Raw genomic sequence first — 26,616 nt, 5'->3', positions numbered from 1 at the left:
TACAGCATGTTACTATACTGAATACTACAGGCAGTTGTAACACAGTGCTAAGTATGTGTATATCCAAATATATCTAAACATAGGAAAGGCACATCAAAAATACGGTATTATGAGCTGGACATGGTGGCTCACACCTGTCATCCCAGCACTTTGGGAAGCCAAAGCGGGCAGATCACTAGAGGCCAGGAGTTCAAGACGAAGCTAGGCCAACATGATGAAACCTCATCTCTACTAAAAATACAAAAATTAGCCTGTCCTGCCAGTGGGCTTTCCAAGGGGAATGGTGCTGTGTCAGAGGTGGCTGAGGTTGGGAGGTTGTAGGGGAGACGGCCCTGCTTGGTGTCCTGCCTCTCTGGTTCCCGCCTCCTCCCCCCACCACCCCCTGTCGGGGCTCGTCCCCAGGCTGAGACAAGGTTCCATGAGCATGGTAGGGATGGCTGAGGTGTGGGCATTGAAGGGTGTGGCCCTGTGACCCCTGTCCGAGGGGTGGCTGTGAGGGCCAGGGTGGCCATCTGGCTCCCAGCCCTCTCCCATCCTGCAGCGGAGAGGGTGGGCATGTTGGGCTGGTCACTGCCCTTAAAAAAAAAAAAAAAAAAAAGGGGTTGGGCACGGAGGCTCAGCCCTCTAATCCCAGCACTTTGGGAGGCCGAGGCGGGCGGAATCATGAGGTCAAGAGATTGAGACCATCCTGGCCAACATGGTGAAACCCTGTCTCTACTAAAAATACAAAAATTGGCTGGGTGTGTGGTACGCGCCTGTAGTCCCAGCTACTTGTAAGGCTGAGGCAGGAGAACTGCTTGAACCCGGGAGGTGGAGGTTGCAGTGAGCTGAGATCACGCCACTGTGCTCCAGCCTGGCGACAGAGCGAGACTCCGTCTCTAAAAAAAATAATTAATTAATTAAATTTAATTAAAAAGCTGGGCATAGTGGCAAGGGCCTATAATCCCAGCTACTCAGGAGGCCAAGGCAGAAGAATCACTTGAACCCAGGAGGCGGAGGTTGCAGTGAGCTGAGATCACACCACTGCACTCCAGCCTGGGTGACAGAGTGAGACTTTCTTAAGCACACACACACACGCATACACACACACACACACAAAACCACAGTATTATAATCTTATTGGCCCTCCATCGTATATGTGGTCCTTCGTTGACCAAGATGATATATAGTACATGACTATACTCTTTTTGGGGGGCGAGGGGATGGAGTCTCACTCTGTCGCCCAGGCTGGAGTGCAGTGGCATCTCGGGTCACTGCAGCCTCCGCCTCCCGGTTTCAAGCAAATCTATCAACTCAGCCTCCCGTTTAGCTGGGATTACAGGCATGCGCCACCACACCCAGCTAATTTTTGTATTTTTAGTACAGGTGGGGTTTCACCATGTTGGCCAGGCTGGTCTCAAACTCCTGACCTCAGGTGATCCGCCCACCTCAGCCTCACAAAGTGCTAGGATTACAGGTGTGAGCCACCGCACCCAGCCCATGACTATACTTATTCTTATGTTGTTAGGAGTAGGGAGGAGTGTCCAAATGTAAAACTTTCTGCTTTAAAAAATCTTTGCCCAGAGCTTGACATTTTAGTTCTACTGCAAGGGACCTGGGATCCTCCTCAACCTCATTTCTCATTACGAGTCTCTCAGTTTGCAGAAATGCTTTCCATAGACATTTGGCTGCTTACCTAGAATATTCTCATCCAAATGATTTTTTGCTGAATTTTTCAGCAGTTCTTGTAAAAACGCCATCAAGTAGTGGAAGACATTTTTGTAGAATGTGGGGAGAGTAGAAATGACCTGAAAGAGAAAGAACTGGCATTTGTCTTTTGTTCACTGAATTATTTGTCAAGTGGCTACTATAGTCCAAGAACTGTGTACACGATCCAAGTGCACGAGAAAGACTGTGCACAGAAAACTGGTTGCTTACTACTTGGCATAAGTACCAAAAGAGAGGTAGGGGTCAAATGCAACATGAATTTAGAAGTCATACTTTTAACTACATGTTCCTATAAGACTGAAGGAAATAAGACATTTTAGTTGGGTCTTGAATATAAGACAAAATTGGACTTACAGAGATAAGAACTGGGGTTATTTAGAGCAAAGAAAGTATAAAAAAGGGCAGGAGAAGGGAAATAGTGAGATAAGTAGAGAGAACACTTTATGAGAAGTCAATTTTGGCAGGAGCATAACTAGAAGGGTTGATCAGGCCCTGATCAATGAGTACTCCAGCTATCTGCATATCAGAATCAGTTTGGAAGCTTGAACAAAATAGATTCCAAAAGTGATTATGGGCCGGGCTCAGTGACTCATGCCTATAGGCTGGGCTCAGTGGCTCATGCCTATAATCCCAGCACTTTGGGAGACCGAAGCAGGTGGATCACCTGAGGTCAGGAGTTCGAGACCAGCCCGGCCAACATGGTGAAACCCCATCTCTACTAAAAATACAAAAATTAGCCAGGCATGGTGGTGCACGCCTGTAATCCCAGCTACTCAGGAGGCTGGGGCAGGAGAATCACTTGAACGTGGGAGGCAGAGGTTACAGTGAGCCGAGATCGTGCAATTCACTCCAGCCTAGGTAATACAGCAAGACTCCATCTCAAAAAAAAAAAAAAAAAAAAAGTGATTGTGATTCAGTGGATTTGGGGTATGGCTTTAGAATCTCTATTATTGGCAAGTTTTCTAGATTATTCTGCCAAGGCCTGTTGTATGTGTGAACCACCAAGCTAGATCATAGAAAGTCTTCGATATTTAAGATCAGTAATTGGCAATAGAGAGCCAAGTATGGTTTTTGACCAACAGTCACATGACAATAGCTTTAGAATACACAATCTGATGGCAGTGTGCAAAACAAATCAACAGGAGACTGTGAATGCAGGGCATTGAGCCAAGCTGGGTACAATGAGAATGGAAGAGAGAGGACAGGGGATAGAGCAACAAGACTGGCAATGAGAATGGAAGAGAGAGGATGGGGGATAGAGTAACGAGACTGGGCACGCGGGAGGCAAGGAGAGGGTGGAGTCAGAAATGACTCAGGTTTTGAGGTTGACTCACTGGAATTAAGGTTGATGCCATTAAAAGAAACAAAGACATAAGAGAAAGAACAGGTTTGAGAAGGAAAGATAAGGTGTTCAGTTTCTGAGATGCTGCACTTGAGGAACTGTGTCCACTCTGTTCCCTCAGCCCCATGGGCTCTGGGGCTAACCACATGCTGCTCAATGCTTCCTCTCACCTGTTTGCTTGCTGTGTAGTTGCCAGAACATTCCAAGCAGTTATGGTAGGCGCTGTAACAGATGACAGGCTCTGGAAGGCTCTCCAGGAAAAGCAGCAGGGCTTCGGCTACAGAATGATTGCTGGCAGCTTTTGGCCCGTTGTTAAGGAACCGATGATACTGCTGCCCATGGTTAGGAAAAGGCCCAGGAGCAAGCACGTGCCAGAAGTGCTGACTGCCCTGTCAGGCTCTCTGCTCAGGGCTCGGATGCCAGCCTAACTTCTCAAAGGGGCCACATTGTTTGTCAGGTGAGCCAGGCCCTCCTGAGTTCCTGCTCTGTTGGTTGCTTAAAGTTGTAAATTCTTAGCCTGGGCTACATGGCGAAACCCTGCCTCTATAAAAAGTTCAAAAATTAGCCAGGTGTGGTAGTATGTACCTGTGGTCCAAGCTACTCGGGAGGCTGAGGTGAGAGGATTGCTTGAGCCCAGGAGGTAAAGGCTGCAGTGATCCGAGATCACACTACTGCACTCCAGCCTGGGTGATAGAGATGGACCCTATCTCAAAAAAATAAAATAAAATAAAATAAAATTATAAAGCCTTCTCTATGCAAACTTTAAATAAAACATGGTAGCTGAGGATACAATATCAGATTTTGAGCCATAAAATACTTTCCTTTTCCTCACCTCTCTCACTCACATTCTCTCTCTCTCTCACTCATATTCTCTCTCTCTGTCTCTCTCACACACGCACAGTTGAATGTCTGAAGGATACAGAGGTTATCAATCATTCCAGTATCCAAGCAGTCCCTGACATGTTCAAATTCTGACCTCAGGCCTGGTTGCTGAAACAGATCTTCCTGCAAAAGGGAACACAGTAACAAAACAATTATTTTCTCAGAAAATCATGAATGATTTCCTGACCTGGCAATATCACTAGCAGAATGCAAAAAGGAGCAGTGTGGTGAGGCCTCTGAATCACCCTGACAGATGATCTGATTTAGGCTGATGTGGCTAATTCATCTTGCAGGCCTTCCCAGGCAAGTTTCTACAATAGGTCTTCAGGCATCTACTATAAAACTATGGGTAGGGCACACAACACACAAGAAGATCCAACATTGGAGAAAACATAAAGGCAGCTATGTTTCCTGCAGTAGTATAGAGGGATTACCCAGGGGGAAGAAAATGAAGAAAATATACAGGGCATAAGAGCATAAGAGAACGCTAACAAGGCACCTCAATGCTTTGGGCAAATAAGATTATGGCAGCGGTCAGGCGTGTTGGCTCACGCCTGTAATCCCAGCACTTTGGGAGGCAGAGGCGGGCGGATCACGGGATTGAGACCATCCTGGCCAACATGGTGAAAGCCTGTCTCTAATAAAAATACAAAAATTAGCTGGGCTTGGTGGTACATGCCTGTAATCCCAGCTACTCGAGAAGCTGAGGCAGAAGAATTGCTACAACCCGGGAGGTGGAGGTTGCAGTGAGCCGAGATGGTGAACTGCACCCCAGCTTGGTGACAGAGCGAGATTCCATCTCAATAAAAACAGATTATGGCAACAAAGCTATTTCCATTAGTCTCAGGATACTTTATGTTCATTTGTTTTATAAAATGACTTAATACCATGTAACTGTATTAACAATAACAATATTATATGTATTGCTCAAAAGTTTCATTTGAAAGGAGGGCTACAGAGAAAGTAGAATAGTACAGCACTGAAGAATATGACTTCTCTAGCCAGATTCACTGTATTCAAATTCTACCTCTGCCCATTTATCAGCTTGGGGACGTTAACCAAGTTGTTCACCTTTCCAGGCATCTGTTTCCTCATCTGAGAACTACTGTGAAAACTAGAGGCAATGCTGTAAAAAACAATTAGAATAGTGATTGGTACACTGCAACTCTCAATAAATGTGAGGAGGAAAAAAGTGAAAATGGAATATCATAAGAATGCATATTTTAAAAAAAAAGATGTTGCTCTGAAGTGGTCAAGTGGGCTTGTAGTTGGTATAAGTCTCCCTGAAACCTACATAAACAGGTCAGTGAAACTAACCGATCTGATTAGTGAAGCCTACCCTAGTCACTCTAGAAATCAGGCCTCCAAATTTGTGGCCCAGGGGTTGCATCTGGTCCCCTGCCTCTGCTTGGTTTATCAACAAGTTGGCCCCACCCATTCCCAGAAGCTGGTGAGAGTTCCTAAAGGAGAGCGATGACATCCTGAGAGGCCTCCAGGCAGCTTTCTGGCTGGAGGACCCCAGAGGCCATGGGAAGGAACATGCTGTGTGCTGTGCCGGGATGGCCTTCCTATGCAACGCTGCTTCCCTTGGGGGTAATCAGGTACTGCATGTAATAGCAGGGACCCTGGCAGGGCCTGGTGGCTCACACCTGTCATCCCAGCACTTTCGGAGGCTGAGGCGGGCAGATCACCTGAGGTCAGGAGTTGCAAGACCAGCCTGGCCAACATGGTAAAACTCCATCTCTACAAAAATACAAAAATTAGCCAGGCATGATGGCGGGTGCCTGTAATCCTAGCTACTTGGGAGACTGAGGCGGGAGAATCACTTGAATCTGGGAGGCGGAGGTTGCAGTGAACTGAGATTGCACCATTGCACTCCAGCCTGGGCAACAGAGTAAGACTCTGTCTCAAAAAAAAAAAAAAAAAAAATAGCAGGGTCTCCCAGGAGTGTGAAACATGGCATACTATCTATCCTTCCTCCCCTCCCTGGGTGAAGAACAGTTCTCCACAGGTTCCTTATGCAAAAAGTTCTTGGGGCTGATGGTCCTTCTCAAGGCAACCTGGCCTCAATCAGGTCTGAATGCTTAAACACAACCTACCTGCTGGACAGCATTTCGGTACAGGTAATCAACCATCATCCAGAGCTCTTTGGGGATTTCCATGGGGCTCTCCAACTGGCTGCCATCATCTCCAGTCCTTATTGGCATCAGAGTCTGGAAAACAATCAAGATCATGACAGAACTTCTGCCAGGCTGGCTCCAGGAAAATGCATGGCATGGGAACGGCAAACCCACGGAAAAAGGAAAACATTTCACTGCCCCTAACCACACATTCCACAGACAGAAATGAAATCAGGTGGTATGATCAAGGAACAAAAGGTAATTTTTGAGAATCAGGAGAGGGTTATGACAAGCAATTTCAATGAATCAGGTGAAATATGCACCATCTTTTTAGGAAAAAAATCATTCCTATAGCATTTCACTATAGAACCAGAGAGAAGATGTGGTCTGGTGAGGAAACAGCACAGACTTGGGAGTCCAAAAATCTGAGTTCAAGGCCCGGGACCACTGTTTTGATTTTTATTTTTTATTTTTATTTTTTTGAGATGGAGTCTCACTCTGTCGCCCAGGCTAGAGTGCAATGGCACGATCTCGGCTCACTGCAACCTCCACCTCCCAGGTTCAAGCGATTCTCCTGTCTTAGCCTCCCTAGTAGCTGGGATTACAGGTGTGTGCCATCACGCCTTGGCTAATTTTTTGTATTTTAGTAGAGACGGGGTTTCACCATGTTGCTCAGGCTGGTCTCGAACTCCTGAGCTCAAGCAATCCACCTGCCTCAGCCTCCCAAAGTGTTAGGATTACAGGCGTGAGCCACCGCGCCCGGTCTGATTTTTTTTTTTAATTGATTTATTTTTTTTTTAAATTTTGAGATGGGGTCTTGCTATGTTGCCCAGGCTGGTCTTGAACACCTGGACTCAAGTGATCTACCCATCTCAGCCTCCCAAAGTGCTGAGATTACAGCCGTGAGCCACCGTACCCAGCCTCCAGGTCCACTGTTTTTATTTATTTATTTATTTATTTATTTATTTATTTGAGACAGAGTCTTGCTTTGTCGCCCAGGCTCAGTACAGTAGTGCGATCTTGGCTCGCTGCAGCCTCCGCCTCCCGAGTTCAAGCGATTCTCCTGCCTCAGCCTCCCAAGCAGCTGGGAATACAGGCACCCACCACCACGCCCAGCTAATTTTTTTTATTTTTAGTAGAGATGGGGTTTCACCATCTTGGCCAGGCTGGTCTCGAATTCCTGACCTCGTGATCCACCTGCCTCGGCCTCCCAAAGTTCTGGGATTATAGGCGTGAGCCACTGTGCCCAGCCTCCAGGTCCACTGTTAACTCACCATATGACCTGTGACAAATCACTCTCCTTGATTGGGCCCGTTTTCATCTACATGATGAAGAAGAGGGAATTCAAGACTCCCTAAATTTAAAAATGCATTGGAAAAAAAGCATACATATTACCATAGATATGCTCCAAATTAGTTCCCTTGTATTAGAATTGTCTCCATAGGAACCTTTTAGATCGCAGCAAATTTAGTTTAGGATGATAACCTACCAATGATGATTTAAAAGAAACAAAAGAATAATATCATTGACAATGGAACTTTCATTATTTTGGAGTTCATGGCTGAGTTTGTCTTCTTTTTTTTCAGAGATAGGGTCTTGCGCTATCGCTCAAGTACTGCAGTCTTGAACTCCCAGTCTCCCTCCCACCTCGGCTTTGCAAGTAGCTAGGACTACAAGTGCACACCCCCGTACCCAGCTCATTTCTTAATTGTTTTGTAGAGATGGAGTCTCATTATGTTGCGCAGGCTGGTCTCAAAGTCCTGGTCTAAAACATTTCTCCTGCCTTGGCCTTCCAAAGTGCTAGGATTACAGTTGTGAGTCACTGTGTCCAACCCATGGCTGAGTTTCTCTAATGTACTGCTACAGACTGAATGTGTATGACCCTCTCAAATACATACGTTGAAACCTAATCCCTCGGGTGATGGTACTAGGAGGTAGGGCCTTTGGGAGATGGTTAGAGCATAAGGGCTCTGCCCTGATGAATGGGATTAGTGCCCCTAAACAATACACCTCAGAGACCTCCCTCACCTCTTCTGCCATGTAAGAACACAGTGAGAAGATGGCCCTCTATGAACCAGGAGGTAGGCCCTCACCAGACACCAAATCTGGCAGTGCCTTGATCTTGGACTTCCCATTCTCCAGAACTGTGAGAAATAAATTTCTGTTGTTGATAAACCACCCAGTCTATGGTATACTGTTATAGCAGCCCAAACAAACAAAGACACGTACTATAAGTCAAATACTGAAAAACATGGCCGCAGCATTTTGCAGCTTTTCTTTCCTATCAAGAAGTGGAGTTAGGAAGGGCATGGTGGCTTATGCCTGTAATCCCAACACTTGGAGAGGCCGAGGTAGGTGGATCAGCTGAGGTCAGGAGTTCGAGACCAGCCTGGCCAACATGGTGAAACTCTGTCTTTATTAAAAATACAAAAATTGGCTGGGTGCAGTGGCTCACGCCTGTAATCCTAGCACTTTGGGAGGCTGAGGTGGGCGGATCACCTGAGGTCAGGAGTTCAAGACCAGCCTGGCCAACATGGTGAAATCCTGTCTCTACTAAAATACAAAAATTAGCTGGGCATGATGGTGGGTGCCTGTAAACTCAGCTACTCGGGAGGCTGAGATGGGAGAATTGATTGAACCCGGGAGAAGGTGGTTGCAGTGAGCCAAGATGTGCCACTGCATTCCAACCTGGACAACAGAGAGAGACTCCATCTCAAAAAAAAAAAAAAAAACAGTCAGGCGCGGCGGCTCATGCCTGTAATCCCAGCACTTTGGGAGGCTGAGGCAGGTGGATCACCTGAGGCCGGGAGTTCAAGATCAGTGTGACCAACATGGAGAAACCCCATCTCTACTAAAAACACACAAAAAATTAGCCAGGCATGGTGGGACATGCCTGTAGTCCCAGCTACTCGGGAGGCTGAGGCAGGAGAATCACTTGAGCCCGGGAGGCAGAGGTTATGATGAGCCACGATCACGTCATTGCACTCCAGCCTGGGCAACAAGAGTGAAACTCCGTCTCAAAAATAAAGTGGAGTCTTTCTCCACTCGTAGAATCTCTAGTCTGGCTTCACAACTTGCTCTACCAATAAAACATGGCAGAAATGGCCTTGTATGCATTTTGGAGCCTATGCTACAAAAGGCCTTACAGTTCTTCTCTCATGTTCTTGCTACTGCCTACAGAAGCCTGAGCTAGCCTTCTGAATGATAAGCCCATGTGGTGAGTGAAACCCAGAGAAAAGCTAACACCAAGACATGTGAGAGAGGCCATCTGGAGCCCTCCGGCCATCACAGCTGCCATCTGATTATAACCACACAAATGGGGCTAGGTGAGACCAGCAGAAGACCCATATTGGAAACCCACAGAATCATGAGAAGCAATAACTCGGTGTTAAAAACTACTAAAATTTCAGGATGGTTTGTAGCACAGCAATATACAGCTGATACACTAAGCAAGCTCTAGGAGGCTGAAAAATGTCTAAGTTCCTAGGAAGGTAGGCATAGGAATATCTTGTTTGACTGGCTTGGCTGCTACAAAGTTCTAGATGTTTCTTTGTGGCATATTACTCACCAGCTCACTAATAGTTTCAAGTGGTAGGTCCAAGATTGGCTGTCTCATGTAACACAGTGTATGAATGGGAGACCCGAAACAGCTGGGCAGGTAATTCCCAGACACAGATAAAAAGTAATCCTTTCCCCTGTCCAAGTGCAAAACCAGAATGTCCTCAATTTTGTCTTCACCCGAGTTGAGCTTTGTAGCTGTCGTCTTATTTACGAAGAGCTCCAGTTCAATCTCAATGTCAGAATCTGCAGAGAAATTTTAAAAATAATGTTGGCTGAGGGGAGGCCAAGAGGAAAGGGGAAAGAAAATAGGAGGGAAGCGGGTAAGCCATAAAGAGTTAGGAAAAGGAAAGAAAAGGTATCAGCCAACCAACAAGCATCTAAATGTGCTTAGCATGCAGGAGACATAAGAACAAAGAGTTTATAGTCCAACTGGGAATATGAAAACAACAAACAAAAACATTTGAATAGACAAATGCTATAAAATTCAAGTACTAAGGAGCATAGCTCAAGCTAGAAATACTAACAGAATAAGAAGGCATGGATCAAAGAGCCTTCCCTGAGCCAGGTAAGATGAAGATGCCTCATTCAGTAGAAGTGTAATGCAATTATCAGCCTATGAATTGTCCACAAAACACCCTTCATTGTTCTATCACATAGTACCATGCAGAGTGCGAAGGAGAAGTCAGGAAAAATGTGGATGGTACATTCCAGAGTCAGATATAATTTCTGGATTACTTCCCCATTATCAAGAGCAGATAATTGGGAGTTGATTATAGCAAGATAGTAAAATTGTTCCTTTAACAGCAGCACCTGATTTACAGCAATCTTATGTTTTCTCTTTCTGTGAAATTATGGAACATATAAATGACTGAGAATGCTTTTGAAACTGAACTCATGCGCCCCACTATTTTCTATTTTATTTATGAATGGGTTCATCTATAGGGCTTTTTAAAAAGCCTCAAGAAGAGAATAAAACACTCAAGCAAAAAGCTCATTTTAGGAAAATGAGCAAATATAGAGCAAGGCATTCCCCAAACCAGATACCAGGAAGCTAGGAACAGAGGGCTTACCAGGCAGGAGGAAGCCTCTGCTGGGGTTGGCATTCAGCCACTGCTTACAGTAAGACTCTTCATCAGGCTTGTTGATGAATTCAAAATGACAGGGTACTTGTCCATTATGAATTGTAAAGGATTCTACTTTCAATTGCATGTACTTCACATTCTGAAAACAGAACTGGGAAGAAGCCCGAGGCCAGTAAAAACCAGTGCCCTTTCCTCGGCAACCTGCCCAGCCACCCCAACTGGGCAATCCTTACCATGGAAAGAAAATGAAGGACCATCTCTTTTAAATGTTTCTGCTTTAAGTATTTACCTGGGAGGCCACAGTTCCCACTAAAGACTAGTTATCTGTGTTTAACCCAAAATCCAAAAGTTCCATTTGTTTTTGTATGTCTATTTCCTGAAGAAAGTCAAAGTTTGTATCTTCTATACGCAAAAACCATTTACAAAATACCCTTCACAAATTCCACTTCTACACATGAAGATCAAGCCCATCCTTCCAAGTAGCTGGACATCTAGGGCATTAAAAATGCCATCTGGGCCGGGCGCGGTGGCTCAAGCCTGTAATCCCAGCACTTTGGGAGGCTGAGACGGGCGGATCATGAGGTCAGGAGATCGAGACCATCCTGGCTAACACGATGAAACCCCGTCTCTACTAAAAATACAAAAAACTAGCCGGGCGTGATGGCGGGCGCCTGTAGTCCCAGCTACTCGGGAGGCTGAGGCAGGAGAATGGCGTGAACCCGGGAGGCGGAGCTTGCAGTGAGCTGAGATCTGGCCACTGGCACTCCAGCCTGGGCGACAGAGCGAGACTCCATCTCAAAAAAAAAAAAAAAAAAAAAAAAAAAAAATGCCATCTGCGGCTGCCACAGTGGCTCAGGCCCATAATCCCAGCACTTTGGGAGGCCAAGATGGGCGGATCACTTGAGCTCAGGAGTTCAAGACCAGCCTGGCCAACATGGTAAAACCCCATCTCTACTAAAAATGCAAAAATTAGCTAGGCATGGTGGCACAGCCTGTAATCTCAGCTACTGGGAGGCAGAGGCAGGAGAATTGCTTGAACCTAGGAGGTGGAGGTTGCAGTGAGTCGAGATCATGCCATTCCACTCCAGCCTGGGTGACAGAGTGAGACTCTGCTTAAAACAAACAAACCAAACAAAAAAACGCCTTCACCTTAAACCCCAGTTTGACTTTGTAGAATGTCAAGTTTAATTGATCTTCCATGTGGCTCTTCCACAAAAAACCTTCAGACCTTATTCAACTTCCTATATTACCTATTCCTTTTCTATACTATCTTCCCTCCCATCAACTCATGGGTATCCAAACTCAATTTAATCTCAAAGCAAAGCATCAGTAAGAAGAAAACTCCATTGCAAGAATACACAATAGTTATTCTAAAACCAAAACACATTTTGAACCGTATTCTGGTTTAGAAGAGCAGGACATGATGACCTAAGCCAACAACCTCTCTCTTCTCAGCTAACACCATCAGCCTCACTTTATCTAGAAGCAGTCTATGAAAAGACCACAGTCCAAGAGTGCTATAGGTGCCTCCTAGAACTCTGAGCTCCAACAGATGAGGAGATGTAAGCTCTAGGAATAGAAGAGCCCAACACTTTTTTTTTTTTTTTTTTTTTTGAGACGGAGTCTCACTCTGTTGCCCAGGCTGGAGTGCAGTGGCACAATCTCGGCTCACTGTAAGCTCCACCTCCCGGGTTCACGTCATTCTCCTGCCTCAGCCTCCCGAGTAGTTGGGATTACAGGCGCCCGCCACGACGCCTGGCTAATTTTTGGTATTTTTTAGCAGAGACGGGGTTTCACCATGTTAGCCAAGATGGTCTCAATCTCCTGACCTCGTGATCTGCCCACTTCGGCCTCCCAAAGTGCTGGGATTACAGGAGTGAGCCACCACACCCGGCCAGAGCCCAGTGCTAATATTCTTAACATGTCCTTCCTACCTCTCGCTTGGACAGGGACACAGAAGGAATGTTGGCATTTTCCATCTTATCCAGGGAGCGAACAATTTCCTCCAGAGTCTTCCGGTAAAGCTCGTCATTTACGACCCTCACCTGAAAGGGAAACATCAGAGACTGAGTACCTTGGCTTCTGCCCCTTTCCTCTTTCTCAGTATAGAGGGCATTCACAGCACTGGGAAATAGCAGTTGATAGCAACACAGAAAACAAAGGCTATAGATTTAATTAATTAATGAACTCCATTAACAATTGACTTAGAAGGATCTACCAGAGGCAAAGCTTGTGGTACAGGCATCTGCTTCCTGATTACCAGAAAAAAGACGTGGAAGTGAAAGCATGGTTAGCAGTTAGTTCTGCCAGGTCTTAGGCCCAGGGCAGAAAAATGCTTGCCCAGTACCTAGCTCTCTTTTGCTTGCTGCCACCAACAGGCCAGCAGTGAGAATCTTTTCTAGGGCTTTGATTTAAAGCAGTGTTTCTTAAGCTTTGTTTGTTTGTTTGTTTTTGCAACAAGGTCTTGCTGTCACCCAAGCTGGAATGCAGTAGAGTGATCTTGGCTCACTGCAACCTCCACCTTCTGGGTTCAAGTGATCCTCCTACCTCAGTCCCCCAAGTAGCTGGGACCACAGACACAAGCCATCATGCCCAGCTAATTTTTTTATTTTTTGTAGAGATGAGGGGTTTTGCCATGTTGCCCAGGCTGGTCTTAAACTCCTGAGTTCAAGCAATCCACCCACTTCAACCTCCCAAAGTGCTGCTATTACAGGTGTGAGTCATTGTAATGATGATAAAGTATCACTGTAAATAGATGATAAATAAATGAGAAGGCCAGTGTGGTGGCTCATGCCTGTAATCCCAGCACTTGGGGGGCCAAGGCAGAAGGATCACCTGAGCCCATGAGTCACTTGAGACCAGTCTGGGCAAGATAGCAAGATGCTGTCTCTTAAAAAAAAAAAAAAAAAGGCCCAGTGCAGTGGCTCAGGCCTGTAATCCCAGCACTTTGGGAGGCCAAAGTGGGCAGATCATGAAGTCAGGAGACAGAGACCATCCTGGCTAACACAGTGAAACCCCGTCTCTACCAAAAATACAAAAACTTTGCCGGGCATGGTGGCAGGCTCCTGTAGTCCCACCTACTCGGGAGGCTGAGGCAAGAGAATGGCGTGAACCTGGGAAGCGGAGCTTGCAGTGAGCTGAGATGGTGCCACTGCACTCCAGCCTGGACGACAGAGCGAGACTCTGTCTTAAAAAAAAAAAAAAAAAAAAAAAAATTAGCCAGGTAAGGTGACACACACATACAGGCATGCCTGTAATCCTACCTACTCAGGAGGCTGATGTATGTGGGAGGATTGCTTAAGCCCAGCAGATCGAGGCCGCAGTTCGCTGTGACTGTGCCACTGCATCACTGCACTCCAGCCTGGGTGACAGAACAAGACAGTGTCTTTAAAAAAAAAAAAAAAAAAAAAAAGGCTGGGCGCGGTGGCTCACACCTGTAATTCCCAGCACTTTGGGAGGCTGAGGCGGGTGGATCACGAGTTCAGGAGACAAGAGATCATCCTGGCTAAGATGGTGAAACCCCATATCTACTAAAAATACAAAAAATTAACTGGGCGTGGTGGCAGGCGCCTGTAGTCCCAGCTACTCGGGAGGCTGAGGCAGGAGAATGGCGTGAACTTGAGAGGCAGAGCTTGCAGTGAGCCAAGATCACGCCACTGCACTCCAGCCTGGGCGACAGAGCAAGACTCCATCTCGAAAACAAAAAACAAACGGGCCGGGCGTGGTGGCTCATGCCTATAATCACAGCACTTTGGGAGGCCGAGTCAGGTGGATCACGAGGTCAGGAAATCGAACACCATCTCTACTAAAAATACAAAAAAATAGCCAGACGTGGTGCAATGTGCCTGTAATCCCAGCTACTTGGGAGGCTGGGGCAGGAGAATCACTTGAACTTGGGAGGAGGAGATTGCAGTGAGCCGAAATCGCGCCACTGCACTTCAGCCTGGGCGACAGAGCAAGACTCCATCTCAAAAAAAATAAAAAATAAAAAAATAAAAAGGAAAGGAAGAAAAAGATGTCGACCTCATAGGTAATCAGGGAAATGTAATCTAACATAATAAAATATCTGCTTATTGGGTTGGCAAAAATTTTGAAGATTGATAAAACCCAATATTGGCAAGGGTATGGGAAAATAAACTCATACATAGTTGGTAGAAGTATAAAGTGGTAAAACTGTTGTGAGGATAATTTAGCAAGATCTAATAAATTTAAAATACATTTTTTATCTAAATCGCTAATTTCATCTCTAATAATTCCATTCTATAGAAATACACTGATACACAAAGACACATGTGAAGGGTGGTCACAACAGCACAGTGTATAATAGCAAAATTTGGAAATAACTTTATGACCATCAATACATACATTATGGCTCATCCATACTATGGAATACTTTGAAACCTTTAAAAATAATGAGAAGGACGCTCTACCTTCACTGTCATGGAAAGATCTCCTAAGACATATTCAGTTGGGGGAAAAAAGACGTCCTCAGAGCAAAATGTATAATATGATCTCTTTTACAAAAAAGGAAAAATATCCTCAATGTTGTATACAGAATACTGACACACCCATTTATAAACATGTAGAGAAAGGTCTGCAAAAAGACAGTTCAAATATGCAAAAGGGAACTTCCATGTATGAGGAAAACTACAGAGGCATACTAAAACAAACTTGGTTAAGTTGTTAATAACTGTTTTAAATTGTCCTAAAAAGGGCTTCCTCCCATTCAAAAGGAGAGGAAGAAACCAGAAAGACAAGAAATGGTCTTAGTTGTGAAAGCCACTTCCCTCCAGAACGATTACAACAGATACCAGCTGCCACCTACCCCGATGTCAAACACTGAGCTGACAGGCTTGTGGTCACTGGTCTTCAGGGCCATGTGGCTCTGGTAACTCAGCTGAGTGATGTTCTTCCCTTTCCAGAGGATCCGGTCACACCAGGCGGGAGCACGGCACTTCTCACTGAAATGCAAAGTCCACACTGGAAGTACTCACAGAAACAGCAGTGCCCGCTGCCTGGCAAGTGCCCTGGCTTAGGTGGGGAGTGATGAATCAGGGCCTTTATGACCACATGGCTAAGTCATCTGAGGCAGCAAGCACAATTCAGGCCCACCAAGGGATAACATGTATCCTGTGAGTATCATCCAAAATAACTATGAAAGCTCAAAGCCAAAACAGAGTTCAGACTGATTCTCTGATCTTTATCCTCCTATGAGAATCAGGAGAGAATAAAAAAAACCAATCTGACAGTAAGCACTCTACTGTCTTTATTTTTTATTTATTTATTTTTAATTTTTTTTTTTTATAGAGATGGAGTCTTGCTCTGTCGCCCAGGCTGGAGTGCAGTGGCACGTCCTCGGCTCACTGCAACCTCTGCCTCCCAGGTTCAAGCAATTCTCCTACTTCAGCCTCCCGAGTAGCTGGGACTTCAGGTGTCCTCCGCCACAACTGGCTAATTTTTTGTGTTTTAGCAGAGGTGGGGTTTCGCCATGTTGCCCAGGCTGGTCTCGAACTCCTGAGCTCAGGCAATCTGCCTACCTCGGGCTCCCAAAGTGCTGGGATTACAGGCGTGAGCCACCGCACCCAGCCTATGGTCTTTAAAAGATCCTGGTTAAGGCCAGACGCAGTGGCTCACGCCTGTAATCCCAGCACGTTGGGAGGCCAAGGCGGGGGGATCACGAGGTCAGGAGGTCATGAGGTCAAGAGATTGAGACCATCCTGGCCAACATGGTGAAACCCTGTCTCTACTAAAAATACAAAAATTAGCTGGGTGTGGTGGTGTGTGCCTATAGTCCCAGCTACTTGGGAGGCTAAGGCAGGAGAATCGCTTGAACCCAGGAGGCAGAGGTTGCAGTGAGCCGAGATTGTGCCACTGCACTCCAGCCTGGCGACAGAGCAAGACTCCATCTCAAAAAAAAAAAAAAGATACTTTTTAAGCTAGTTAAGAGAACAGGCTCGAATTCCCACTGCCTGGGTTCAAATCCTACTTGTACCCCTTGTCTGCTTGGGGGCCTCTTTAATTTTTCTATGCTTCAGTTTCCAATCTCATAAAATGAGGTTAATAAATCATACCTACTTCAACAGGTTCTTGAGGATTAAATGAGAAAATAAGTACATCAAATAGTACATGGCACATGGTAAGCACTAATAAAAAATATTAACTGCTGACTTTGGGAGGCTTGAGGTCAGGAGTTCAAGACCAGCTTGGCCAACATGGCGAAACCCCGTCTCTACAAAAATACAAAAATTAGCCAGGCCTGGTGGCACATGCCTGTAATCCCAGCTACTTGGGAGGATGAGGCAGGAGAATTGCTTGAACTCGGGAGGCAGGGGTTGCAGTGGGCCAAGATCCAGCCACTGTACCCTAGCCTGGGTGACAGAGCGAGACTCCATCTCAAAAGAAACAAACAAAAATATTAACTACTGTGTAATGTCCAAGTACCAGCTAAGTTAGTTGGAGTCATCTCATCCTAGGCATAGCTGAAAAGTAAATCAGCATTAAAAATTATTATGAAACAAAAGGCTAAGGCAGTCACAAAGTTAATACATGGGAAAGAAGGCTGTTTCATGAGCAGATACTGAGAGAAAATCTTTGACCAGAGTACAAAACATGGGGAAAAAGTCACAGGAAGCATTTATACTTCCTTAGGTCCAAAAGGGCAAGTGCTTCCCAGAATTTCTGGGTTTCCGTTTGCTCAACCCTTTGAAGCAACCTCTGACCTACCTGGTATCCCAGTCGTCAGAGCCCGTATCATACTTGTAAGTAGGCTGGAATGTGAGCTCACCCTCTGTGAAGCCTTCAAAGACAGTCTTTGCGGCCACCTGAATTTTCAGCTATACACAAGGATGGGAGAAAAAACAAATCTCAGAATAAAAAGGTCAAACTCTGAATTAGTGGAGAAAAGGAAATCAATCTGGAATTCAAACTCTAACCCAAAGGAAAAAGCACCAAAAGAAAGTTATTCTGTAAGATTTTTTTTTTTTTTTTTTTTTTTTTTGAGACGGAGTCTTGCTCTGTCGCCCAGGCTGGAGTGCAGTGGCTGGATCTCGGCTCACTGCAAGCTCCGCCTCCTGGGTTCACACCATTCTCCTGCCTCAGCCTCCCGAGTAGCTGGGACTACAGGCACCCGCCACCAAGCCTGGCTAGTTTTTTTTTTTTTGTATTTTTTAGTAGAGACGGGGTTTCACTGTGTTAGCCAATATGGTCTTGATCTCCTGACCTCGTGATCTGCCTGTCTCGGCCTCCCAAAGTGCTGGGATTACAGGCTTGAGCCACCACGCCCGGCCTTCTGTAAGATCTTAAGTTAGCTAACTCCTAGGAAGTGAACAAGCTGAACACTCCTTTGCCTGTATATGGTTTTTATTTTTTATTTTTTAAGTTTTTAATGTTTTTTATTTTTATTTATTTATTTATTTATTTTGAGACGGAGTCTCGCTCTGTGACCCAGGCTGGAGTGCAATGGCACGATCTCGGCTCACCACAACTTCCGCCTCCCAGGTTAAAGTGATTCTCCTGCCTCAGGCTCCTGAGTAGCTGGGATTACAGGCCTACGCCATCATGCCCAGCTAACTTTTGTATTTTTAGTAGAGACAGGGTTTCACCATGTTGGCCAGACTGGTCTCGAACTCCTGACATGATCCGCCCACCTCGGCCTCCCAAAGTGCTGGGATTACAGGCATGAGCCACTGTGCCCGGCCTAATCTTTTTTATTTTGTAGAGTCTCACTCTGTCACCCAGGTTAGAGTGCCATGGTGTGACCATAGCTCACTACAGCCTCCATCTCCTGAGTTCAGGCAATCCTCCTGCCTTAGCCTCCCAAGTAGCTGGGACTGCAGCTGTGCACCACCACACAGCTATATTTAAAAATTTTTTAGAGACAGGGTCTCACTATGTTGCCTAGCCTGGTCTCAAACTCTTGGCCTCAAGTGATCCTCCCACCATGGCCTCCCAAAGTATTGGAATTGCACGTGCAAGCCATTGTGTCTGGCTAAGGCTCTTTCATAAGAGCATAGCTACACCCAAAGGGCCTGAGTATCATCTTACTGAGATATCTTTAAGATGATTAGGTACCATTTAACAAACTAATAGTTTTTCTCTTCCAGGTATCAAACACTTCATCTGTATAGCACAGTTGCTGCAAATATACACAAAGATAGAACCGCATTGTCAAATTAGTTATGTGAACTGGGGGAAGCTCTGTGCCTTGGTTTCTCCATTTGTAAATTTTGGATTTATAATAGAATCCACCTCATAGGGTCTTTAGAAAGATTCACTGTCAACTTAAACAGTGCCTGACACATTAGGAAAACAGCTAGCATCCTTCCTATTAATTTTAGGAGTGCCTTCCAGATCACACTCTCAGCAAGATCAAAACCACAGGTGCTCTTCCCTCTTCCCTGGAGCACCACACTTGGCACTGCATGGACTGGTGAAGAACTGTCAGCTCTACCATTGCACACGATCAGCTATTTAGTAGATACTACTTGCCAACTTCCTGAAAAAAACTATTTAAAAAGCAACAGAAAATAGTAAAAATGTAAGTATGAATGTAAGCTGATGCTTATGTATAGACCTTAAAACCATGTAATAGGCAGATAACACACAAAATGGGTACTATTACTTCAGGAAAGACCAGAAAAGAAGGCAAGTAGAGAGAGGTATCAAACTACAAGGGAAATTAGAATGCCTCAGACCAGAACACAGAGGAGATAAACAGACAAAGACGTAACTAAGTTGAGATTCTTTTTCTTTAATTAATCTGCACTGGGGAAAGTAAGATAATAGAGGCCAGGCACGGTGGCTCACGCCTGTAATCCCAGCACTTTGGGAGGCTGAGGTGGGTGGATCATGAGGTCAGGAGTTCGAGACCAGCCTGGCCAGCATGGCGAAACCCCGTCTCTACTAAAAATATAAAAAGTTAGCCAAGCATACAGGCACACGCCTATAGTCCCAACTACTTGGGAGGCTGAGGCAGGAGAATTCCTTGAACCCAACAGGCAGAGGTTGCAACAACAAGCTGAGGTCACGACACTGCACTACAGCCTGGGTGCCAGAGCGAGACTCTGTCTCAAAAAAAAAAAAAAAAAAAAAGATAATAGAAAGATTTAGACTAATGACAATACCAAGGTTACTAAAAGGGAGGATACAGAACAACAACAACAAAAAAGGACTTTAACATTCTGAACAACATGACCACCTGAACAGGTCTGAAATCTACTGAGAGAAGTAGCCAGAAAAAAGTCACAGAGAAAGAGATTCTCTTGTACTGTGAAACAGTGAGTGCTCTGAGAAGGAAATGCTATGTCAAGCAATGATGGAGAACAGCAGGTTACAGAACTGATTCCTATAGGAAGTGAGGAAAGCCACTTAGGAAGAGCTGTCACACACTGGAGAAGTCTGGTGAGGAGAAGCACAGAGGAGAAGGAGGCTCATTCTAAAAACAATTATTACATCATCTTAAATATACCAAGTCCTTTCTTTACAGAAGCTTGGTACTCTTTTAGCCCTAACTTCAGACCTCTTGAATAAATGAATGAGAAGATGAGAGAGAGAACACGCTCTTGCTCCCAAAGGAGACAAGGTGCTTCAGGAGAGAGCCAATGGGAGACAATTATGGAAGAGGGAAATGCAGATGAAATGAAGAAATGACTGGACAACATCAGGAACTCAGGGAAACCTCCCAAGCCAAGGAAGAAGAGGCTGGGAGTCTGGAAGCCAGGCTTTTCTATGCCCTCACGGTGGAGGACAGCCGCTGGAAGGGGGCACAGGTGGCCATCTGTACCTGATCATATGCATACAGGGTTTGAAAGTCCTTCTCTTCGATGAGCTTTTTCACTTTTTCCACATCCAGCTCTTCTATCCTGTAGTTGAGGTCCCCCAGCCACAAGATCACACTGTGAGGACAGAGCACAAAGGTAACAGGGTTTAGGAGGAACTTTAACCTGACCTACCCAGGGTGCTTCTGACAGAAGGCCCCTGAGGCTCAGCCTCTTGGGAGGTGGGTGGGAAAATGGCTCAACTGTTTGGGAAATTTTTTTCTCTTGCCATCCCATTTAATATTATAATGTGATGCTTGCTCAATTATCTTGGTCCAAGCTCATTTTAAACAGCCTTGTGTTCTCCTTATTTTATTCTTGTAGGTTGGAAAGACAGTCTAATAAGATCTAAAAGATAGTAATTTACCCCATTCCTGGGAAGAGGACAAAAACATCAAGAATCGAGAGTCATGCCAATTACCCAGAGACCCCAACTCAGATGATGCCACGATGCCACCTCTGCCTCTGTGTATACTGCAGTCCACAAAACACACTCTCAGCCTTTGTTTCTAGAGCAGAGTTCCTCTGAAACAAAGTTCAAACTTTATAGTGGAGCCTGGATTTAACCACTGGTATATCATCGGTTGGCTCTTTCCGCACTGCTGAGTGGAGTGTAGGTGTTTTATTCCTCCTGCTACTTTGGGAAAAAGCTAACTGAAGCCTCTCTGATGATACTGTACATCTCATTAAGTCTAATACTGCTGTATCTGAAGCCAACAACCACGTCATTAGAGAATATGCACAGCAGTACACGCACACCAAAATTAATGCATCCACAAACTAAAAGCAGACAAACTGACACATAAGCTGTGACCTCACAAACTAGGATGCTGCAGGTTCACCAGAATGGAAGAGCTCGGCTGCAAGACACTTCCTGCTAGGCTCCCTGGAGAAGAAAAACCATCCTGTCAGCTTCCAGAACACCAAAAAGCTCCAGACAGTTCCACCTCAGCAGGCAGGACAAGAGGCGCAACTCTGTTTACTCCTTGGCAGATATCATGGCCCCGGTGGCTTCTTCCTCTTCATAAAAGAAGTAGCAAAGCTTCGACTCTTATCGTAAAGTCTAAAATTCTAAGTCTTTGACTTTAGACAAATAGGAAGTTTTAGAGATAAATGAGATAAAGAAGAAACAAAAATTAGCACAAGATGCTCTCAGCAGCTGCAACTATAGCTTTGTAAAGTTGGATTAAGAGGAAAAAAAGACCAAGTGGAGGCAAACAAATGTAGTCCAACTCTCAATTATACATGCTCTGGAAAGAACAGATATGTAAAATCCTAAAACATACTTCTAAAAACTGGGTTTGAGATGCTCATTCTTTGGTTGTTTTCTTCATAATGTTGGATGTAGGCAGACCCAAATTAAAACAAATCTTAAAAAAAAAGAAAAGAAAAAAAAAAAGAAATCTTAACCAGAACTCAGACGACAATATAGCTGTCAACTGCTGTTTTGTCATAGTCCCTGCTCAAAATAAACTTTTCCCTCTCCTTTCCTTTCTTTTTTCTTTTTTCCTCTCCTTGTCTTTCCCCTTCCCTTCCCTTTCTCTTATCTTCCTGCCTCAGCTTCTTGAGTAGCTGGGATTACAGGCATGCAGCATCGCACCCAGCTAATTTTTTAATTTTTTTCAGAGACAGGTTCTTACTATGTTACCCAGGCTAGTCTTCAACCCCTGGACTCAAGTGATCCCCCCACCTCTGCCACCTAAAATGCTGGGATAACAGGCCTGAACTACTACACCCAGCCTCACTTTCTTCTTATTTCTGGCTGCTATATACTATAGCAGCCAGGGACTCTCACACATGTTGATAAAATTAAATACTGAAAAAATAAATGGCCGGGCGTGGTGGCTCATGCCTGTAATCCCAGCACTTTGGGAGGCCGAGGTGGGCAGATCATGAGGTCAGGAGTTCAAGATCAGCCTGGCCAACATGGTGAAACCCCACTCTCTACTCAAAATACAAAAATTAGCCGGGTGTGGTGGCACGTACCTGTAGTCTCAGCTACTCAGGAGGTTGAGGCAGGAGAATTGCTTGAACTGGGAGGTGGGGATTGCAATGAGGCAAAGATCGCGCCACTGCGCTCCAGCCTGGGAGACAGAGCGAGACTCCATCTCAAAAACAAATATATAAATAAATAAACCTTATACTTTCCCAAGAACACATGATACTTGAGAAATACTGTAGAGTGTGCTTGCTTCAGCAGCACATATACTAAAATTGAAATGATACAGAGAAGATTAGCATAGTCCCTGAGCAAGGATGACATGCAAATAAAAATTTAAAAATAAAATAAGAAGGCCAGGCACAGTGGCTCACGCCTATAATCCCAGCACTCTGGGAGGCCAAGGTGGGCAGATCATGAGGTCAGGAGATCGAGACCATCCTGGCTAACACAGTGAAACCCCTTCTCTACTAATTGGCCGGGCGTGGTGGCTCAAACCTGTAATCCCAGCACTTTGGGAGGCTGAGATGGGTAGATCACGAGGTCAGGAGATTAAGACCATCCTGGCTAACCCCGTGAAACCCCGTCTCTACTAAAAAATACAAAAAACTAGCCAGGCATGGTGGTGGGCGCCTATAGTCCCAGCTACTCGGGAAGCTGAGGCAGGAGAATGGCGTAAACCCGGGAGGCGAAGCTTGCAGTGAGCTGAGATCCGACCACTGCACTCCAGCCTGGGCGACAGAGCAAGACTCCATCTCAAAAAAAAAAAAAAAAATTAGCAGGCGCCTGTAGTCCCAGCTACTCGGGAGGCTGAGGCAGGAGAATAGCGTGAACTCAGGAGGCGGAGCTTACAGTGTGCCGAGATCGCACCACTGCACTCCAGCACTCCAGCCTGGGCAACAGAGCTAGACTCCATCTCAAAAAAAAAAAAAAAAGTAAGAAAAGAGAAAGACTCTAGAGATCTGCCAGATGGCAAGTTAGGAAACTAAATGTTTTCAAGAGATATAATCCATGTATAACCAAGAGGTGGCAGCTACCACCATTGCGTCAATAGGAAACCACCACCAGGCATCTCCCCATGAAAAGACAGAGCCCACAACTCTATGTACTCAAGGTGAACCACATAGGGTGGAAGCTCAGACTCACTCATGCTTGCTGATGGTGAGAGGGGGACAGCTTGGGTCAAGCTGACAAAACTGCATTCGAGAACAAATGTCCTTATAGTCCTGGTTCCTCCTCTCATACTCTTCAATGTGGGCTGCCAAGTGAGAATTCACAACGCAGATGCTGGTGTTGTGGAACTGGAACCTGATCGCCACACCTCCCTTGTTGCCCTGTGGAAAGGATCCCCAAAGAAATCCAATTCAAACTTAATTGTGTCAGTCATTTAAAACTACAAACTTTCTGGTTGGGCGCAGTGGCTCATGCCTGCAATCCCAGCACTTTGGGAGACTAAGGCGGGTGGATCATGAGGTCAGGAGTTCAAGACCAGCCTGGCCAAGATGGTGAAACCCCATCTCTACTAAAAATACAAAAATTAGCCTGGTGTGGTGGCAGGCGCCTGTCATCCCAGCTACTTGGGAGGCTGAGGCAGAGAACTGGTTGAACCTGGGAGGCAGAGGTTTCAGTGAGCTGCGATGGCGCCACTGCACTCCAGCCTGGGTGACAGAGTGAAACTCTATCTCAAAAACAAACAAGCAAACAAAACCCTACAGACTTTCAAAATGTTTTATCTTAATCTTTATAATAATCCTGTGGGATTACCTATATTGTACAGATTAAAAAAAAAAAAAAAGAAGGCAGAATGACTAGCCAGTCAGCGGCAAAGCTGAATCCACAACCCAGCCCTCTCGATCTCCTGGCCTCACTTGATCCACCCACCTTGGCCTCCCAAAGTGCTGGTATTACAGGTGTAAGCTACCGCGCCTGGCCCCAAAACCTAGCTCCCTTAATCCAGTATTCTTTTCACTAAATCACAGGCAAACCATAGGTGCCCTTTGCCACACAAAGCTAAGTTCTCACAGAAGAACCTAAAAACAGAACTTTAATGGCCTCAATAAGAAGAGGAAATTGCAAACCTACTATCAGCATTCTTTGTTCTTCTGAATGACCCAGCATAGTTTCTGCAAGATACTTCATGGGTGAAATGGGAGGATCAACTGGAGGCTCTAGTGTTGGTGAATATGAGGACAGGCGCAGGCAGTCCACTAAAATACAGTTTCTAAATAGTTTGCTCGACTGAGCCCTGCTTGAGGGTATGATTGATCTTGGAATATTGGCACCTTCCAACTGGGACACGTGTAGTGACTGTGTCATCAGAAGTGGTCAATACCTCAGGCGCTAAGGCCCTCAATGTGCCAAACATACCAACCAAGGACTCACCATCCTCCCCATGATTCCTGTCCCCACAGTCTCAGCTTCCACTTCTGAGACATAAGCTGCATGCTCCTGTTTGACATATAACAGCAGCATAATCCCAACCAATCGGATAAGCTTCACCTGGAAAAGAGAGACATGGTATTAAATAGAAACTGCAAACAGGAATAAATACCCCAAAGGAAACATAGTCTGGAAGCTGGCTGAGGGTATTAATGTGCCTCCTTCCCCACACTAGAACACAGGTAATCATCTGTTCAACTCACCAAGCACGCTATGTGCTAACCTACGAGTGCCAAGACCCTGCATCTTTCCCACCCAGAGGTACCCCTTCTGGAAGATCTGGAAATGAAAATTGTGGGATAATTAAGACTGGCTTAAGATAAAGGTCATGGAAAGGGTGAAAAATGATCTTGGAATTTCCCTGCATAGCCACATAAAATTAAGAAGTCCCTGACTCCTCTTTTACCTTTGCATATTTGGCATCTGGATGAAGACCCTCTGACACAGCTTTGAACCACTCTTCCTCCTTTGGGGTATCGTGAAAGAAAAAAGCTTCCTTACTCAGATCGAGCTCCTGGAACCTATTTTGAGAAGCAACCAGTTAGACAGTAAAGAAAACTAATGTGCAAATGACACATTCTCAGATTGGTTGAGGTGTATAAGCTATAGCTTTCTAGCTAAACTTCAGGACCCTCAGGAGGAAAAAATAAACAAACAGAGCCAAGGAACTAAATGCCAAGGAACTTTCCAGGTGCTTTTGCAAACAAAAACCCATTTCTTTTTCATGACCAGCTTATGAAGTAGTTCGAAGTGTCCCTATTTTACCTGTAACCCCTAGTTCACACAAGCACCAAGTGGCAAACTGGAATTCAAACCTTGGTCTATATAAATTACGAATTCTAGTTCTTTTCAATATACCATACAAGCTCTGCTGCCCCTTCCCACCAGTAATGCCCAGTATAGTGATGAGAAGATTAAAAAAAAAAAACAATTTAAAAAAAAAAAAAGACTAACTGATGGGACTTTCTTCAGCTAACCTTCCTTCTCTGGCAAAAGATAGTTTTGCTTTGTAACCAAAAATGTATTGAATGTCCAAGCAATAAAGTTCAGTTCAGGATGCACTGAGTTCAGGATGCAATTCAGGATTTTAACAGAAGATTACATTAAAAATTAAATATTAGCATTTAAATGCCAAGCACTCCACTTTAAGAGTGGCAGACGCTTGCTTGCCATGAGGAAGAACATCAAACAGGGAAGCAGCTGTTATCAGGCACCTGTTCGTTTTTCAAATCCTTCACCTGCTGTGAAGACCCATCCTTCAACCACAGCTCTGTGTGCTTGAAGATGGAGAGGACTAGAAGAGAAGCACTCACCCTACGCAATAGACATCTGGGGCCTGGACACCATCACTCAGCCAGGGCCGGAGGCATTCTTTGGGGGACTGCCCATTTACATTGTATGTTCCCACAAAAAACCTGTCACCAAAGAGAAATAATTAGTGACTCCGAATCACTATGGAGGTAACAGGAGAAAGCATTTCATGCTGATTTATGCTGGTTTCAGTCTCTGCGGACTGGCATTTTAAGACAAAAGAAATATCATTTCTAACCTACACCAAGACTGCAGCACCAAGGGGTGACTTGTGGTCTGTCATGGTATCTGTTGCTTTTGTGATAACAACTTCAAACAGTACAGGCCTACTCTGAACCTTCCTACTTCCTTTAAACAGCCATTACCCAGCCATTATCTGCCTAATTATTTGCCTTGTATATACTACTGAAATGAAAAA

At 45.1% G+C, this 26,616-nt stretch overlaps 1 protein-coding gene and 1 non-coding gene across 2 annotated transcripts in view; one reads left to right on the top strand and one right to left on the bottom strand.

Moving 5' to 3' along the window:
• Positions 1-26,616, bottom strand: part of INPP5B (inositol polyphosphate-5-phosphatase B) — an 81,727-nt gene that overhangs the window by 570 nt on the left and 54,541 nt on the right. Inside the window, 14 exon segments of the mRNA XM_037997307.2 lie at positions 1,676-1,787; positions 3,220-3,347; positions 3,970-4,054; positions 6,031-6,144; positions 9,620-9,855; positions 10,683-10,845; positions 12,629-12,739; positions 15,520-15,655; positions 17,418-17,527; positions 20,476-20,587; positions 23,595-23,782; positions 24,831-24,947; positions 25,294-25,408; positions 26,201-26,302. Coding sequence (XP_037853235.1) covers positions 1,676-1,787; positions 3,220-3,347; positions 3,970-4,054; positions 6,031-6,144; positions 9,620-9,855; positions 10,683-10,845; positions 12,629-12,739; positions 15,520-15,655; positions 17,418-17,527; positions 20,476-20,587; positions 23,595-23,782; positions 24,831-24,947; positions 25,294-25,408; positions 26,201-26,302 — 1,829 coding nt within the window.
• LOC119626281 (U6 spliceosomal RNA) lies at positions 22,694-22,797 on the top strand. The gene has a single exon (XR_005242470.1). It is a non-coding gene; the product is annotated as a U6 spliceosomal RNA (small nuclear RNA).

The sequence above is a fragment of the Chlorocebus sabaeus genome, chromosome 20 (assembly GCF_047675955.1).
Source record: "Chlorocebus sabaeus isolate Y175 chromosome 20, mChlSab1.0.hap1, whole genome shotgun sequence".
NCBI classification, from domain to species: Eukaryota; Metazoa; Chordata; class Mammalia; order Primates; family Cercopithecidae; genus Chlorocebus; species Chlorocebus sabaeus.
The sequence above is the reverse complement of the archived record's forward strand: the minus strand, read 5'-3'. Positions and strand labels throughout refer to the sequence as shown.